The sequence below is a fragment of a genome, unplaced genomic scaffold (genome assembly GCF_019419815.1).
Source record: "Pyrus x bretschneideri cultivar Hongxiangsu unplaced genomic scaffold, Pyrus_bretschneideri_v1 Contig52, whole genome shotgun sequence".
Lineage (NCBI taxonomy): Eukaryota > Viridiplantae > Streptophyta > Magnoliopsida > Rosales > Rosaceae > Pyrus > Pyrus x bretschneideri.
Genome location: NW_025999790.1, coordinates 2,847,777 through 2,861,792, shown reverse-complemented (window position 1 = coordinate 2,861,792; position 14,016 = coordinate 2,847,777). Strand labels below are relative to the sequence as shown.

The window sequence follows — 14,016 nt, the reverse complement described above, 5'->3', positions numbered from 1 at the left end:
TAGGAAAAACCAATGATCATAAATGATTTCTGCTTAAGTGTAGGAAAAACCAATGATCAAAAACTAAATTTTTCTCTAAAAACAAACGGCTACAAAACTGGTTTTTCTTCTCTTAAAATACTTTGGAAAATGCTCTCTGCTCACGAGCTGCTCTAAGCTATTATATACATCGGATTCAAAACTAACACATCCTTATCAACGTATTCCGCAGCTAGATGAAAGAACTGGTAATCATCGAAGACATGTTCACAAAACACAACAGATTTAGAAGTCAAAATGGTTATAAGTAGCAATGCACTTGGAGTCCGGACTCCGGGTCATACAAGTGGCACGCCTGAGGCTAGTTCATCTCTCTGCTAATCTAAACTACTCTTGCATTGCAGTCCCTATCTTCCTATGGATATGGAATTCCAAGGAAATATATAATTCAAATATGCATCAGATTTAACACAAGTCAACTAAAGGGTGTGGCCCAAAACCTGTTTTTCCTTCCTCCGGTAACTTTATTTCAGGCATGGAAACACAATTTCGCCATTCAAACTATGGACGACTCAATGTTTAGTTTGATGAACTATCTCTAGCTTTAGAAGTCCTATTCCAACCAGTAATCCAGAAAATAAACACGAACTTTTAACGGAACTGCCCGCCATCTACTTTCTTCTACTTGGTTTTAATGGTGTTTGTAAGGCAAAATCTCTTGCTCTCTTCCTCGTTCACTTTCCTGCAGCACCTTGGCCAGCCTATATGTAGATTGTGACAGCACCAGACAGATGGGGAATCACTTCAAAGCCAACTAGTGAAGCCAATCACAAGTATTATTTGTAGTCTTATTCATAATTTGAATCATTATCTCAAATCCAAACTCCTCCACTCTGCATTACAACTCTAACAAATCAGTATAACACATCTTGTCAAAGCTTCATTTTTGTTTTTGAATAAGCAAGCATTACATAAACTGAACGCTAACAAGGCTAACACAAAGATAATGACTGTGATAGTTTACGCAGCCACTGCCCGCTGAAACCAAGGCTGGCTAGCTGTTCGTGGAAGAAAATTACTAGGTTAGCAGAGCTAAACAGCTAAAGCAGCTATGCAGCAGAATGCAAACACAAAACAAACAAGTATTCATTTTTCTTTGGCCAAGACTAACAGCTGAATTTATTTCTACAGAAATATGAAGAGTGGTGGCATAAGTAAAACAGTAGTTAACGAACGAACTTACAACACTGGGCCAAAAGCTAGCTGCTACCAATGACAATGACCAGTACTGCAGCTCCTACCAACATCATACATCCTGGATTTCCACTTTTCCTTCATACACGCTTAACAATTGAGGTACTTCATCTATATATCTGAACACAAACTTATCCAAAAAACACTCCTCCGCAGGTGCCAACAACGAACTCAAACCCACATTTTCAATTTCCTTTATCAATCCTTTCAACACCAAAACTTTCACGACCAAACACCTTGGTATAATTCTACTCTCCATACTGAGACCCATGACAGTCGGGTATTTGACAATTGATCTCTGCGGCCATCCCATCTTGTTCACTAAAAAATCCATTACTGACGCTATTTTTGTCTCCGACTTATTCATACAGAACGGGTACCGTCTGAAAGCAAAGAGAACATCATCCTCAGACCAACCCCACCTCTTATAAACTTCGCAATTTCGATTCCATACCGAGTTACTATCGTTAAAGCGCACTAATAATACACACATTGCATGCACAGAAGTTGATGTTTGCATATTAAAACCCATTTGCTCAATCCTATCCACAACCTCAACAAGCAGTTTAGGCTTCAGTGCAAAAGCAGTGGGTTGACGAGCAAGCAACAGAGAAATGCAGGGTAGAGGCATACCTGATTCTCTCAACATCTCAAGATTTGGCACCAAATTCTTGGAATAGATAAACCATGAGCCCCGTCTCAAAACCGAAACGGCATTTTTCTCAGAAATCATACTCCTAAGGAATTTATAAGTGGGTACAATCTGTTTCTCCAAGCTCACACTCAAAATCCGTGGATAATTTGCCAGAAGTTTTCCAAGGCCCTCCCTTGAAACTCCATTTGACCTGAAAAACTCAAGCTTTGGCAAAAGGGTTTTCTCCGGATTGGAGTTAAGAAGTTGTGTGCATGACCTGACGATCTTCGAGATCTGGATTTCGGAGAATCCATGGGTTCTGAGGAAGGACAAGACGGAGTCTGCTCTTTCTGGGGATTGCAACTCGAACCACTTGGATGCTGATATCGCACCTTTTGGGGACAACCCACATGAGTTTATGAGGTAATTGATTGTGAAATTGGGTTGGATTTCTGAGATTTCCGAGCTCAAGTGTCTGCGGAGTATCGGATGTTGAACAAAGAATGTGATTCTGGGAGCAGCAACTATGCTGGAAGATTGCGAATAGCATAATCTGAGTGTTCGCAGCATACTAGCGTGTTAGCAGAGTGGAAGCAACTGAGCCGATGACGATCAAATTCTATCGGGAAATCCCCAAAACCCTACCGGCTAATACTTCCCTTTTTTTCAACAATCAGTGTATATTGGGAGTTCTCACTTGTTACTATGATTTAATAGTTTTATATTCGTTTATATATAATAGATCTTAAGTTTCATTTTCATTAAAAACAAATTTAAACTACATTATTCCTCTTTTGAGCAATGTGAGGTCTTTGTTTATATGAGTTTTCATATTAATTTGATGATAGATTACGGAACATGTATTCAATTCGGAGTTTAAGAGAATTTAATGGATTTATAAATTCATGGATTTCTTGGGAGTTCAATTGATTTTTTTGAGAGATTTTAATTCTTTTAATGAATCTAAGGGTATTCAATTAGGATTTTAAGCGATTATCTAAAATTCAAAGTGTATCCAATCAGAATTTTAAGATAGTTAATTAAAATTCTTAGAAATCCGGATGTATTCAATTAGAATTTTAAAATAGCTTATAACATTTAAGGCGTATTCAATTAGAAATTAATTTTAAAGAAATTGAAAAAGTTCAGGAATTTGAGAGAATTGATGAGATTTTGAACTGTATTTTAAGCAACTTTTTTAAAGTTTTTTTTTTTTTTTTCAAGCCACGTGGAGTTGTTCTGAGAAAGTCAAAGGTTTGGTTTGGCGATTCACATTTGGAACCCTAGAGGTGTGACGGCGGCAAGGTGCATAGGAGTTTCGAGAGGTTCACGATCAGGGGCATTTGTAAAGGGTTCTGATAGTGCACAAAAGGGCTACGGTTTGCACAAAAGGGCTAGGGTTTGCTTCAAAGGAGATTCCCTAGTGGTAATTATGTGCGTGGGGGGGGGGCGAGTTTAGGAGGGAAGGACGTTTGCAACGTCATGGTCCTGTTGCTGGCATGGCGTTGGATCGCGGAAGGTAAGAGGTAAAGCAGTTAGGATCCCGGTTTGGGGCTAACCTTCATTTGACTGATAAGGAATAGAATGGAATTGCAATTGATAAGAAGGCTACTGATGGAGTGTTGTTAGGGTTTCAGTATACCATGGTTACAAAGGTTCTGATGTCTAAGGATGTGCATGGTGAAGCCTTCATAGATTGTTTCACGTCGCTTTGGCACAAAAGAGAAGGTGTCTCTATCTGTGATAAAGGTGACCGTAGATTTTTTACGAGGTTTGTTGGGCAACATGATTTGGAAAAAGTGGTGGATGCGGATTAGCTTTCGACCTTTAAGAATGACCTAGTGATGGTGGCTGATAGAACGGGAAATGGTCTTAATCGTTGGACTGCATTCTCTTGGGGTTTTTTGGGTGCAAATTCACAATGTTCCCCCATTGAGTATGACTGTGGTGGTAGCGGAAGGTGGGTATTGTCCATAAGGTGGATACGTCGGTCAGTTGTGATTGCATTGGTCGATTCCTTCGTGTGAAAATTTGATTTAATGTACGTGAACATCTCATGCGTGGGATGTTTGTGCATTTTTCGGATGATGGAAGGATTTGGGTAGATTTGAAGTATGAACCATCGCGATATTGCCTTATTTGTGGCTTTATGGGGCATACAACGAGAGCTTGTCGGGATAATCTGGAGGATGATAGAGAGGCTGGGATGGATTCGGTGGTTCTGGATGAGACTTTTGAGTATCAGGCTTGGATGCAGAGGTGAACCTTCATGGTAACTCATTAAGATTCAGTTTTCGAGGCGGTGGATCAGGTGTTTCAAATAGGGGGCAAGTTAGTTTGGCATGGATGAGGATAGTACGAAGTACTGATTGGGGTGGATCGAAAATGAATAGCGGGTCTTCCATAGTATCACGGACTCCAGCTACTTCTGGGGATAGTAGGGTCCAACCTGGAGTTGTAAGTAGTAGGCGGATGGATGACAGAGTGGTTAACACGGGACGATCCTTAAGCAAGGTTGGAGGTGCTATGCACCATCATGCGCCAAAGGGTATTAACCTTGCTACAAAAATTCGTCGTCAACGAGTGAATGAGGAGGAAGCAAAGAGAGGTCGAGAAAAGGCTTATGATGCAAGATTAATCGGTTCGGGGGGTATGATTTCGGATGAAGCAGTGGATGTGGTCTTTCACAGAATGCTGGAGGAGGATGGATGGATTAACGTTGTATGTGTATCGCAGAAGAACGGGAGGGAGATTGACTTAGATATTGCAACACAAACTGGGAAGGGTGGGAAATGTGACTTGGGAGGCACGGGAATAGACTCGGTAATGCATGCCGAACATGTAAGAGTGACATGAGGTTTTGAGATTTTTGAGGATGATCCTTTTGATCTAGTTCCTATTATTGAGGCAGTGATGAAGAACCAAAAAGGAAGGAAAAGGCCTATTCATGATGTCACATCCCGGCTCGGGCCCCACCACATCACGGGCCCTCTTCGCAACTGTAGAACGATATTGTCTGCTTTGGGCGCCGACCACACCCTCACGGTTTTGTTTATGGGAACTCACACGAGAACTTCCTAGTGGGTCACCCATCATGGGATTGCTCTCGTGCACAACTCGCTTAACTTCGGAGTTCCGATGGAACCTAAAGCCAGTGAGTTCCCAAAAGGCTTCGTGCTAGGTAGAGATGAGAATATACATATAAGGCTTACAGGATCCACTCTCATGGGCGATGTAGGAAGTTACAATCCCCTCTCTTAGGGTCCCGACGTCCTCGTTGGCACACCATAGCCAGGGTTAGGCTTTGATACCAAATTGCCACATCCCGGCCCGAGCCGGCTCCACCACCATAGCACGATATTGTCCGCTTTGGGCCCCGACTACGCCCTCGCAATTTTGTTTCTGGGAACTCACACGATAACTTCCCAGTGGATCACCCATCATGGGATTGCTCTCGCGCGCTACTCGCTTAACTTCAGAATTCCAATGGAACCCGAAGCCAGTGAGCTCCCAAAAGGCCTCGTGCTAGGTAGAGATAGGGAATATACATATAAGGCTTACAAGATCCACTCCCCTAGGCGATGTGGGATGTTACACATGAGGTAGAATATGTGGAACCTGTTGAGTGTTATGAACCTCAAAGGAACCTACCAAAACAATCATTGTTGTCTGAGGCGGAGGAGACCAGCCTTAAGGGATCTCCCAAGTCCCCATGAAGCTAATATGTTGGAACTGTCAGGGTATCGGGCGTGACCTGATAATTAACAACCTGTTGGAGCAGAATAAGCTCCATACCCCCGACATAGTGATTTTGTTGGAGACTAAAAATAGAAGTAATCGCTATGTTTATTTGAATAGAAAGCTTGGGATGGATTTTATGCATGTTGTTGAACCAAGGGGAATTGCTAGTGGTATGTGCATTTTTTGGAGGAACTATGTTTTACTGGTTAAATATGCAAATTTTTTCATTGAGGTTGGTATATGTGACGGGGAAGTAAATGAGAATTGGAGGTTGTTCGCGATTTACACAAGTACGAATGATAATAAGAGGAAAGACCAATGGTGAATGCTATCTAATCGGATTAAGGCTGCAAGGAACAAATGTTTACTTATTGGGGATTTCAATGATATAGTGTAGGTAACAAACTCCTTGACTTGGGCTTTATGGGGTACCCATTTACTAGGAGGAATCGCAAGGATGAAGGCCCTATACAGCAGCGCTTAGACCATGGGTTGGTGACGAGTGGTTAGGTTGATGTGTATCTCGAGGCAAAAATTATGCATGAAGTCTTAGAGGGGTCTGATCATGCCATGCTTATTTTGGCTACGAAACCTTCGACGTTGATTAGGAAGCGACGGTTTATTTATGATGAACAAGGTGAAAGAGTGTCGTGGGGTTGTGAAACAAAATTAGAGTCGTGGGTTTATAGGCTCGCATGCCTTTGGGGTTGTGGAAAAGTTGAAATGGGTTCGCCGTGGATTGCAAGAATGGAGCAAATCTAATAGGTGGAACTCGAAATCTCGTATTGATGCTTAGAAGAATGATCTAAGGCAAGCTTATAAAACATCGGCATTTGCAAATGATGATGTTCGTCGTAAGGAGGTGGAGCTTAAGTCGATGCTTAAGGAGGAATAGAGGAATTGGAGGATTAAATCATGCACTCAGTGGATTCAGGAATGGGATAAAAATACTAAATTTTTCCATGCTCAAACGGTGAAACGACATTATTGTAATAAAATACTGGGTTTGGAAGATGATCAGGGACTTTGGTGCACCGAACCATCTCAGGTGGATGCGATTGCAGTTGGCTACTTTCAAAACCTTTTCATGTCGTGTAGCTCATGTAGAGTCTTAGAGATTACGGAATGTGTTGAGACTAGGCTTACGGCAGCGGATTAGAGCCAACTTTTGCGACCTATATCGGAAAAGGAGGTGCAGTAAATTGTTTTTCAAATACCAGCTGATAAGTCGCCTGGACCAGATGGCTTTATGGGTAGTTTCTACCATGAATATTGGATATGGTGAAGGCATTTTGGTTCTCTGGGAAACTATTATGGAAATTGAATCATATTCACTTGGTTCTAATTTCGAAAGTGCTTAGTCCGCGAATGATGTCTCAGCTAAGACCAATATCTTTGTGTAATGTGGTCTATAAGGTGATTGCAATGCTTTTGATAACTCGTATGAAGATGGCTATGCCATAGCTTATTAGTGCAAATCAGTCGGCTTTTGTGGCTGGGAGACAGATTCAAGATAATGTTTTGGTGGTGCATGAGATATTACATTTGCTTAATCCACTTTGAGATGGAGATGAGGTTTCGGTGGCAATGAAATTGGATATGGCGAAGGCTTATGTTCGTGTGGAATGGAGTTACTTATTAGCAATGATGGAAGCTATGGGTTTTCCATTTGAGTTTTTCCATCGAATTGCGGAGTGCATTACTACAGTGTCCTACAATGTGTTGGTTAATGGAGCATTTACTGGGTACATTTAGCCACAGAAAGGGTTGAGGTAAGGAGATCCTATGTCCCCATTTCTCTTTCTAATTTGTGCTGAGGGGTTCTCGGCATTGTTACATCCGAAGGAGGAGCCTAGAGTTTTACACGGAGTGCAAGTGACATATGTTGTGTTGCCTCTTTCTCACTTATTCTTTGCAGATGATGAGGTAATTTTCTGTAGGGCTGAGGAGGAAGAGGTTCAGGAGGTCTTGGGAGTCTTGCAATGTTATGCGGAAGCATCTGGTCAAATTATTAATAGGGAGAAGAGCTTTTTGTATTTTGGGGTTAATTGCCCGAGGAAAGGGAGTAAAAAACTTGCTAGTTATGCTAATATTAAGGGGCGAGATGACTTTAACAAGTATTTGGGGATTATAGTTGATTTTGGTGCATCTAAAAAAGCGGTGTTTGAGGGGGTACGTGAGGCTTTAGAAGGGAGAATCAATGGGTGGGCTGAGCAATTCCTTTCCCTTGCCGGTAAGGAGATTCTTATTAAAGCAGTGGCAATGGCGCTGCCAAACTATACCATGTCGTGTTTTAAGCTTCCGGCGGGCCTCTGTAAGGAGTTAGAATCAGCTATTGCTAAGTTTTGGCGGAGGGGGAATAAGGATAAAGGTGGCATGCAATGGGTTTTATGGCAGAAAATGAAGCAAAGCAAGAAGGCATGTGGGTTAGGGTTTAGGGACTTATTGGCCTTTAACCTAGCTTATCTAGCAAACATTGGGTGGCGAATTATGCTTAATCCAAATACATTACCAGATCAAATTCTTAAAGCTAAATATTTTCCGGATCGACCGTTAGACCTCATAATATTTATTTTCCAAATGTGACCTACCAAGTATTTTTCCTATCTCCACTACTATTATTTATTCAAGCCATGTAGTTTGTACATATCCCTCCAATTCTTGTTGACAGCACATAGCTTTACTAAGCTATCCCTACATTATACATGTCAAGTTTCCTATGTGCCCATATGAAATATACGACACTGCATCATGTGAGGTGTCACTCAATTTTTTATGGCTTTTCGTGTGTGTGTGTGTTAGAATCCATGTATGATATGTATTTGATGTGATTCATTTGTTTGAATCTGATTCGTGATTGGTAGTCACTTGAATGATTTAGAAAATGGATTAACATTGTGTTGGCGAACTACGAATGGCTCGATCCCTTCATAAGGTACATAGGCTGTCTAACGAGAAGATTAAATGTAGCCATAAAATAACCCAAAATTTAATATTGTGCTTGATTTTTTTTTTTAAGAAAGAAATTTATTATGGTTAATGGCGTAGAGATTAACCATGACTTTATTTTGACTTATCATCGGATTTAGCTTTCAAATAAGAATTTTGGGTATTTACATCGACCATTTATGGAGGCTAAACTTGGGAAGAGACCTTCTTGGGGATGGAAGGGTATTATTAAGGGGAGGAGGGTATTGAAGAGAGGGTTACGGTGGAGGGTGGGTGATGGTAAGACTATCCGGGTTAGCCAGGATCCTTGGCTTCCAAGGCCCCATACTTATAAAGTCAGATCGAAACATAGTGACATGCCATTGACGGTGGAGGAATTGATCGACTTCGAAGTGAGGGCTTGGAAGATGGATGTGGTTTGGACTTGTTTTGATAAGGATGAGGGTGATATTATCCCTGGGTTGCCTGTGAGTTTAGTGGGATGTAGGGATAGAATTATTTGGCATTACTCTGTTAATGGAGTTTATACGGTTCAAACGAGATATGGCGTAGCCATGGAGATGCAGGCCAATGGAGAACTGGGGAGGAAAGGAACCGCCGGGGGAAAGGGGTGAGTGTAGTCGATGGGATGTGAAAGACCATTGTTGGATGAATATTTGGAGGTTAGTAGTACCAAATAAACTGAAGTTTTTTATTTGGCGTTGCTGCAATAACTCCTTAGCAGTGAAGGTTAATTTGATTCGTCGTCGGATGCATGTGGATAGTATGTGCATTATGTGTGGAGAAGCTGAGGAGACGGAGCACTATCTGTTCTTTGAATGTGCATTTAGCCATGTGATATGGTATTGTTGTTCACTGCAGCTAGACATGCTAAATTTTAGGGGACGGGACTTCCAGGGGTATTGACAGAATCTTTGCATTCGGTTTCATGAGAACGAGAAACGTGAGGAATTGTTGCAAGATTGTGCTTTTGTAATTTGGAGAATCTGGAAGTGTCAAAATGAAATGATATTTAACAGTGTCTTGGTTGATCCAATGGAGATGGTTCATTTAATTAGGAAGCAAATCCTTGAATTTCGAGCAGCTCAAGATGGGAAGCGGGAGGATACTGGAGTGTAAGAATCTGGGAATGCAGGGAGCTTTGCGGGGCAATCGGTTAGATGGAGGCGACTAGCTTTGGGCGTATTAAAGATCAATTGTGATGGGGCATGGTGTGGGAAGACTTGTAAAGGCGGCTATGCGTGGGTAGTGCGAGACTTTGCTGGGATGCTACTTGCGGCTGGTGGTGTAGGAGGTTTGCTCTTCAGTTCAGCGACCATGGTTGAGGCAGCTGCAATACGTGCTGCTGTGTATTGAGATGGGATATCAAGATGTGGAGGTCGAGTCTGATTCCCATATGCTAGTTTGAATGATCAATGGGGAATATGGGATTGATGCTACTTTGGAATGCTTTATTTATGATATTAGCCAGTTAGTATTTCAACTAGGAAGGGTAAGGTTTGTGTTTGTTAAGCGGGATGGAAAAACCGCTGCTCACGTTGTGGCCTCATATGTTGCCTCACATGGAGGTGCTTTCCGTTGGGATGCTCTATGGGTCCTGAGTTTCTATTTAATATTCTAAGATGTAAGCGTTTCTATTCGTCTTTAATAAAGTCTACCATTTGGACCAAAAAAAAAAATGTATTTTAAGCATCTACAAATATCACCTCTCATTATGAGATTTTGAGAGAATTGAATGAAAATTTTAAATGGAATTTCTACAAATCAATTAAACTCCACAAATTTCCATGGATTTATAAATCTATTAAAATATCTCAAATTCTCAATTGAATACAAAATTTTGGTTCAATTCCCTCAAAATCTCATGGGAGATGTGAGATTTGCAGATGCTTAAAATACACTACAAAATCTCTCCAATTCCCTCAACTTCTTCTAATTCTTTAAAATCAATTTTCTAATTGAACATGTTAGAAAATCACTTAAAATCTTAATTGAATATCTCTAGATTCACACTATGTTTGAATTAGGGAAAAACACTTGAAATTTTGATAAAAGTTAGAATTTGTAAATTAACATGCCCGAATTCCTTTGTTTGAATTCATAAGCATAGAAAATTTAGAATCTCCGCGTGGGGAAAAATCTTGGAATTTGGACCTCAAATTCCCATGTTTAAATTCCATGTAAATATGTATTATTTCCCAATTTATATTACTAAGAGTTTAAAAATATTCATATTTAATTATATTATTCTTTTAGTGTCACATCCCGGCCCGGGGCGGATCACTTCCCGGGCCCGCTTCCACTACCGTAGCACGATATTGTCCGCTTTGGGCTTACCATTCCCTCACGGTTTTGTTTTTGGGAACTCAAGAGCAACTTCCCAGAGGGTCACCCATCCTGGGAGTGCTCTCGTGCGCTACTCGCTTAACTTCGGAGTTCCCATGGAACCCGAAGCCAGTGAGCTCCCAAAAGGCCTCGTGCTAGGTAGGATGAGAATATACATTTAAGGATCAGTCCCCTGGGCAATGTGGGATGTCACAATTAGATTAACTAAATAAGAAAATTCATAAATTCTAAAAAATAAAATCTCATTATTTAAATTTCTGTAATTTTAAAATTCGTTAGTAATCTTAAATTTCTTCATTCAAATACAGTGTAAAAGAATTAAAATCCCTCAAAATCTCAATACTTTTTTTTTTAGGTGTACTATCCACACACCCCTTTTTACTTCTCACACACATCTTGTTGATTTATGTCCCTTGATCTTCTTCAATTCATCCGATCTGATGATCGAAAATTAAAAAGGTGTGTTAGAAGTAAAAAGAAGTGTGTGAATATCACACCCCTTTTTTTTTCAAAATCAGTAAGGAGTAGGATTTTCTCTCTTTTTTTTCCTCCCCTCCTTTTTGAACGGTCACAATTAAGCCACATTAACATTTTATATTATTCTTTTCATAAAAAGATAACGACAAAATAAAGAATGTGAGATGAAAAAATATAAGGGAATATAAAAAGAAGAGGAAAGAATCCTAGTCCAATCAATAAACCACCTAACTACAGTGACAATCCATTGGCTATTGCGTGGCTTCCCTATACGAAGTTGTATTGAATATTGAAGCAAAATGGGAAATAAGGAGCCAAGAACCCATCTTCCTCGATCAAACAACCAATCCCAAATTCCCAATTGCAAAATTTGAAACTGGTCATCTAACAACATGGCAGCGCTCTACAAATTGAAGGCATTGGGGCTCCTCAGATTGGGTTCTCTGCACTCTTCCTGTTCCAACATAGTTGCTTCGAGTATTATACGATTTGTAGTTGGAGATGTAAAACCCTCACATTTTCCTCTTCAAAATTCGATCCTCTGCAGACATTTCAACTCAGAAATTAAATGATTGGGCAATTAAATTCAACTACACTTAAGGGATTGATTGGGCAGTTGCAGAAGGCCTCACACTTTTGGTAACTAAAATAGGTTCTTTGAAATGTTGAAGAGTACAAACAGGAAAATTCAACACGGAATTTGTTATTTTAAACTCTCTCGTAGAAATTTGAAATTAACACCTATTTACATGAAAGTTAAATTTGGGAATTGGAGGTCTCAAATTCCAAGTTTTTTTCTACACAAAAATTCTAAATTTTTATGTTTATGAATCGAAACAAGGGAATTAGTACATGTCACTTTATAAATTCTGACAAATTCTAAGTTTATTTCACTCATCTAAACATAATAGGTATTTGAGTGCATTTGCAGCCTATTTATAAGTAGTTGAGACCAATCCATATCAGGAGCCCTCTCGGTTCCAGCATTGCTAACAATTCATTTCAACATAAGTTGACCGACTCATCTCAAAACCCTGTCACAATTATGTGTTGAGAAATGTTAAGGAGATTCTTTTAAAAGTGAGATTCTTCATGAACTCTCTATCACCTCACAGTTTAACTTTAATTCTATGCTAACATTATAAAATATTACACCAAAAATATAAGGTAGTGAAAAGTTCACGAAGAGTCACTCCGTCACGATATACATATATATATATATATATATATATTTACATATAGCATCACAACCTCCAAAACCAATGGATTTTTGTTTGGTTTTGGGCGCACACAACCAAGCAACAGAAAATCCGACGGTATAACCTCAGGGAAGATGTCCTGAAACAGACCAAGCACAAAAAGCACAACCCAGGTATTCTCGACAACATTACGCAACCTTAAATGTAAAATCACTAGGCCTTATATATAAAAACCACATACTGGCCACGATAAGGACAACTAAGGTTCTTAAAAGTGACATTTTCAACAAGTCGGACATAATAAATCCTCGCATCCATAACACCAAGGAAGCCATGAAGATGACTTGCCAGAGACTCAGGCACTACCCGACCGCGCCGGACGGGGTGATTCTGACCTTGACCTTGACCTTGATATTGATCTTGGCCTGGAAGATTTAACAGGAATGCTCTCCATCGCGATATACTAATTAAATTTTGGCTTTGCATGGAATTTGTTCCAGATTGAAAATTCAATTTGCAAGTGGTTATTATAGTATTTTGCTCTTCCTCCTCCAGATAAATATATCAGCTTCTAATTAGTGACATCAATAGCCACAGATATCTGAAGTCAGTGCCTTCTCTATTAATAATGTAGATTTTGTTAAACATTTATAGCCAATTCCCTTTTATCATCTTTTTCTAATTCGGATGGAAGTTGATCCTTGCTTTTTTTCCCCATAGAACCATATAGAGGCCAATCACAACGACCATTGCTCCAATTACTCTGCCCAAAAAATAATAATAATAAATAAATAATATCCCTTGTTCGCCGTTGTACCGTAGTTTTTTTCTTGGCAAATATGCGCAAATAAAATTACAAACTTTCAGTCAAAATATAGAACTGGATGGACAAGAACCAGACAATGAGCATTAAAATGTGATTTATATACTGCTTAATTATTGTATTTAGTGTTCCCTGATACTATTTTTTATTGGAAGTCCAGTTCCATTTGTACATATCTCCATTTTCTTTTTCTGTATTTTTTTTAGAAGCTAAATAAATCCAAGGTCCATGTTCCTGCATTCAATAGATAAGAGAGTTGATGTAAATTTACCTTCCCTGTTAGAATTCAGTAACACAACCATACAAATAAGTCTAACAGGATTTGAGAAAGATATTTGGAAAATTTTGAAGATGAACTCAGAGGAAGAACACACACACAGAGCATAACTTTTGAACTTCTATCATTGTATTTCTTACTGAGCATAATAGCTCGAAGAGTCACTTAACTGATGGAATGAGAGAGAGAGAGACATAACCTCAATTCAATCTCAACCAGCCATTACAACCTATCTTAAGATCAAGACACTTGTCAAATGATAAGCCCTATGAGACTTAATCAACTCATCACAGTTTTACACAATAGCTCAGCCTATGAGCTGAGACATAACACACAT

At 39.7% G+C, this 14,016-nt stretch overlaps 1 protein-coding gene across 4 annotated transcripts; it reads right to left on the bottom strand.

Annotated features, from left to right (window-relative positions):
- Window positions 1–245: 245 nt before the first annotated feature.
- On the bottom strand, window positions 246–2,551 carry LOC103961865. 4 transcript variants are annotated; one of them, XR_001954400.2, is made up of 2 exons: window positions 1,223–2,551; window positions 246–872 (listed from the first exon to the last, which is right to left on the bottom strand). XR_001954400.2 is itself a non-coding variant. In XM_018651061.2 (2 exons), exon 1 carries the CDS (start codon window positions 2,435–2,437, stop codon window positions 1,286–1,288), a length of 1,152 nt encoding a protein of 383 aa, XP_018506577.2. In that variant the 5' UTR covers window positions 2,438–2,551; the 3' UTR covers window positions 246–872; window positions 1,243–1,285. The 4 variants fall into 4 exon arrangements, 2 of the variants coding, with proteins under 2 accessions (XP_018506577.2, XP_048426364.1); XM_018651061.2 differs by having other exon boundaries at window positions 1,243–2,551; XM_048570407.1 differs by having other exon boundaries at window positions 246–876; window positions 1,247–2,551.
- Window positions 2,552–14,016: the final 11,465 nt, after the last annotated feature.

Coding starts and splice junctions, on each gene's coding strand:
- LOC103961865 (XM_018651061.2), bottom strand. CDS start 2,437: ATGCTGCGAACACTCAGATTATGCTATTCGCAATCTTCCAGCATAGTT.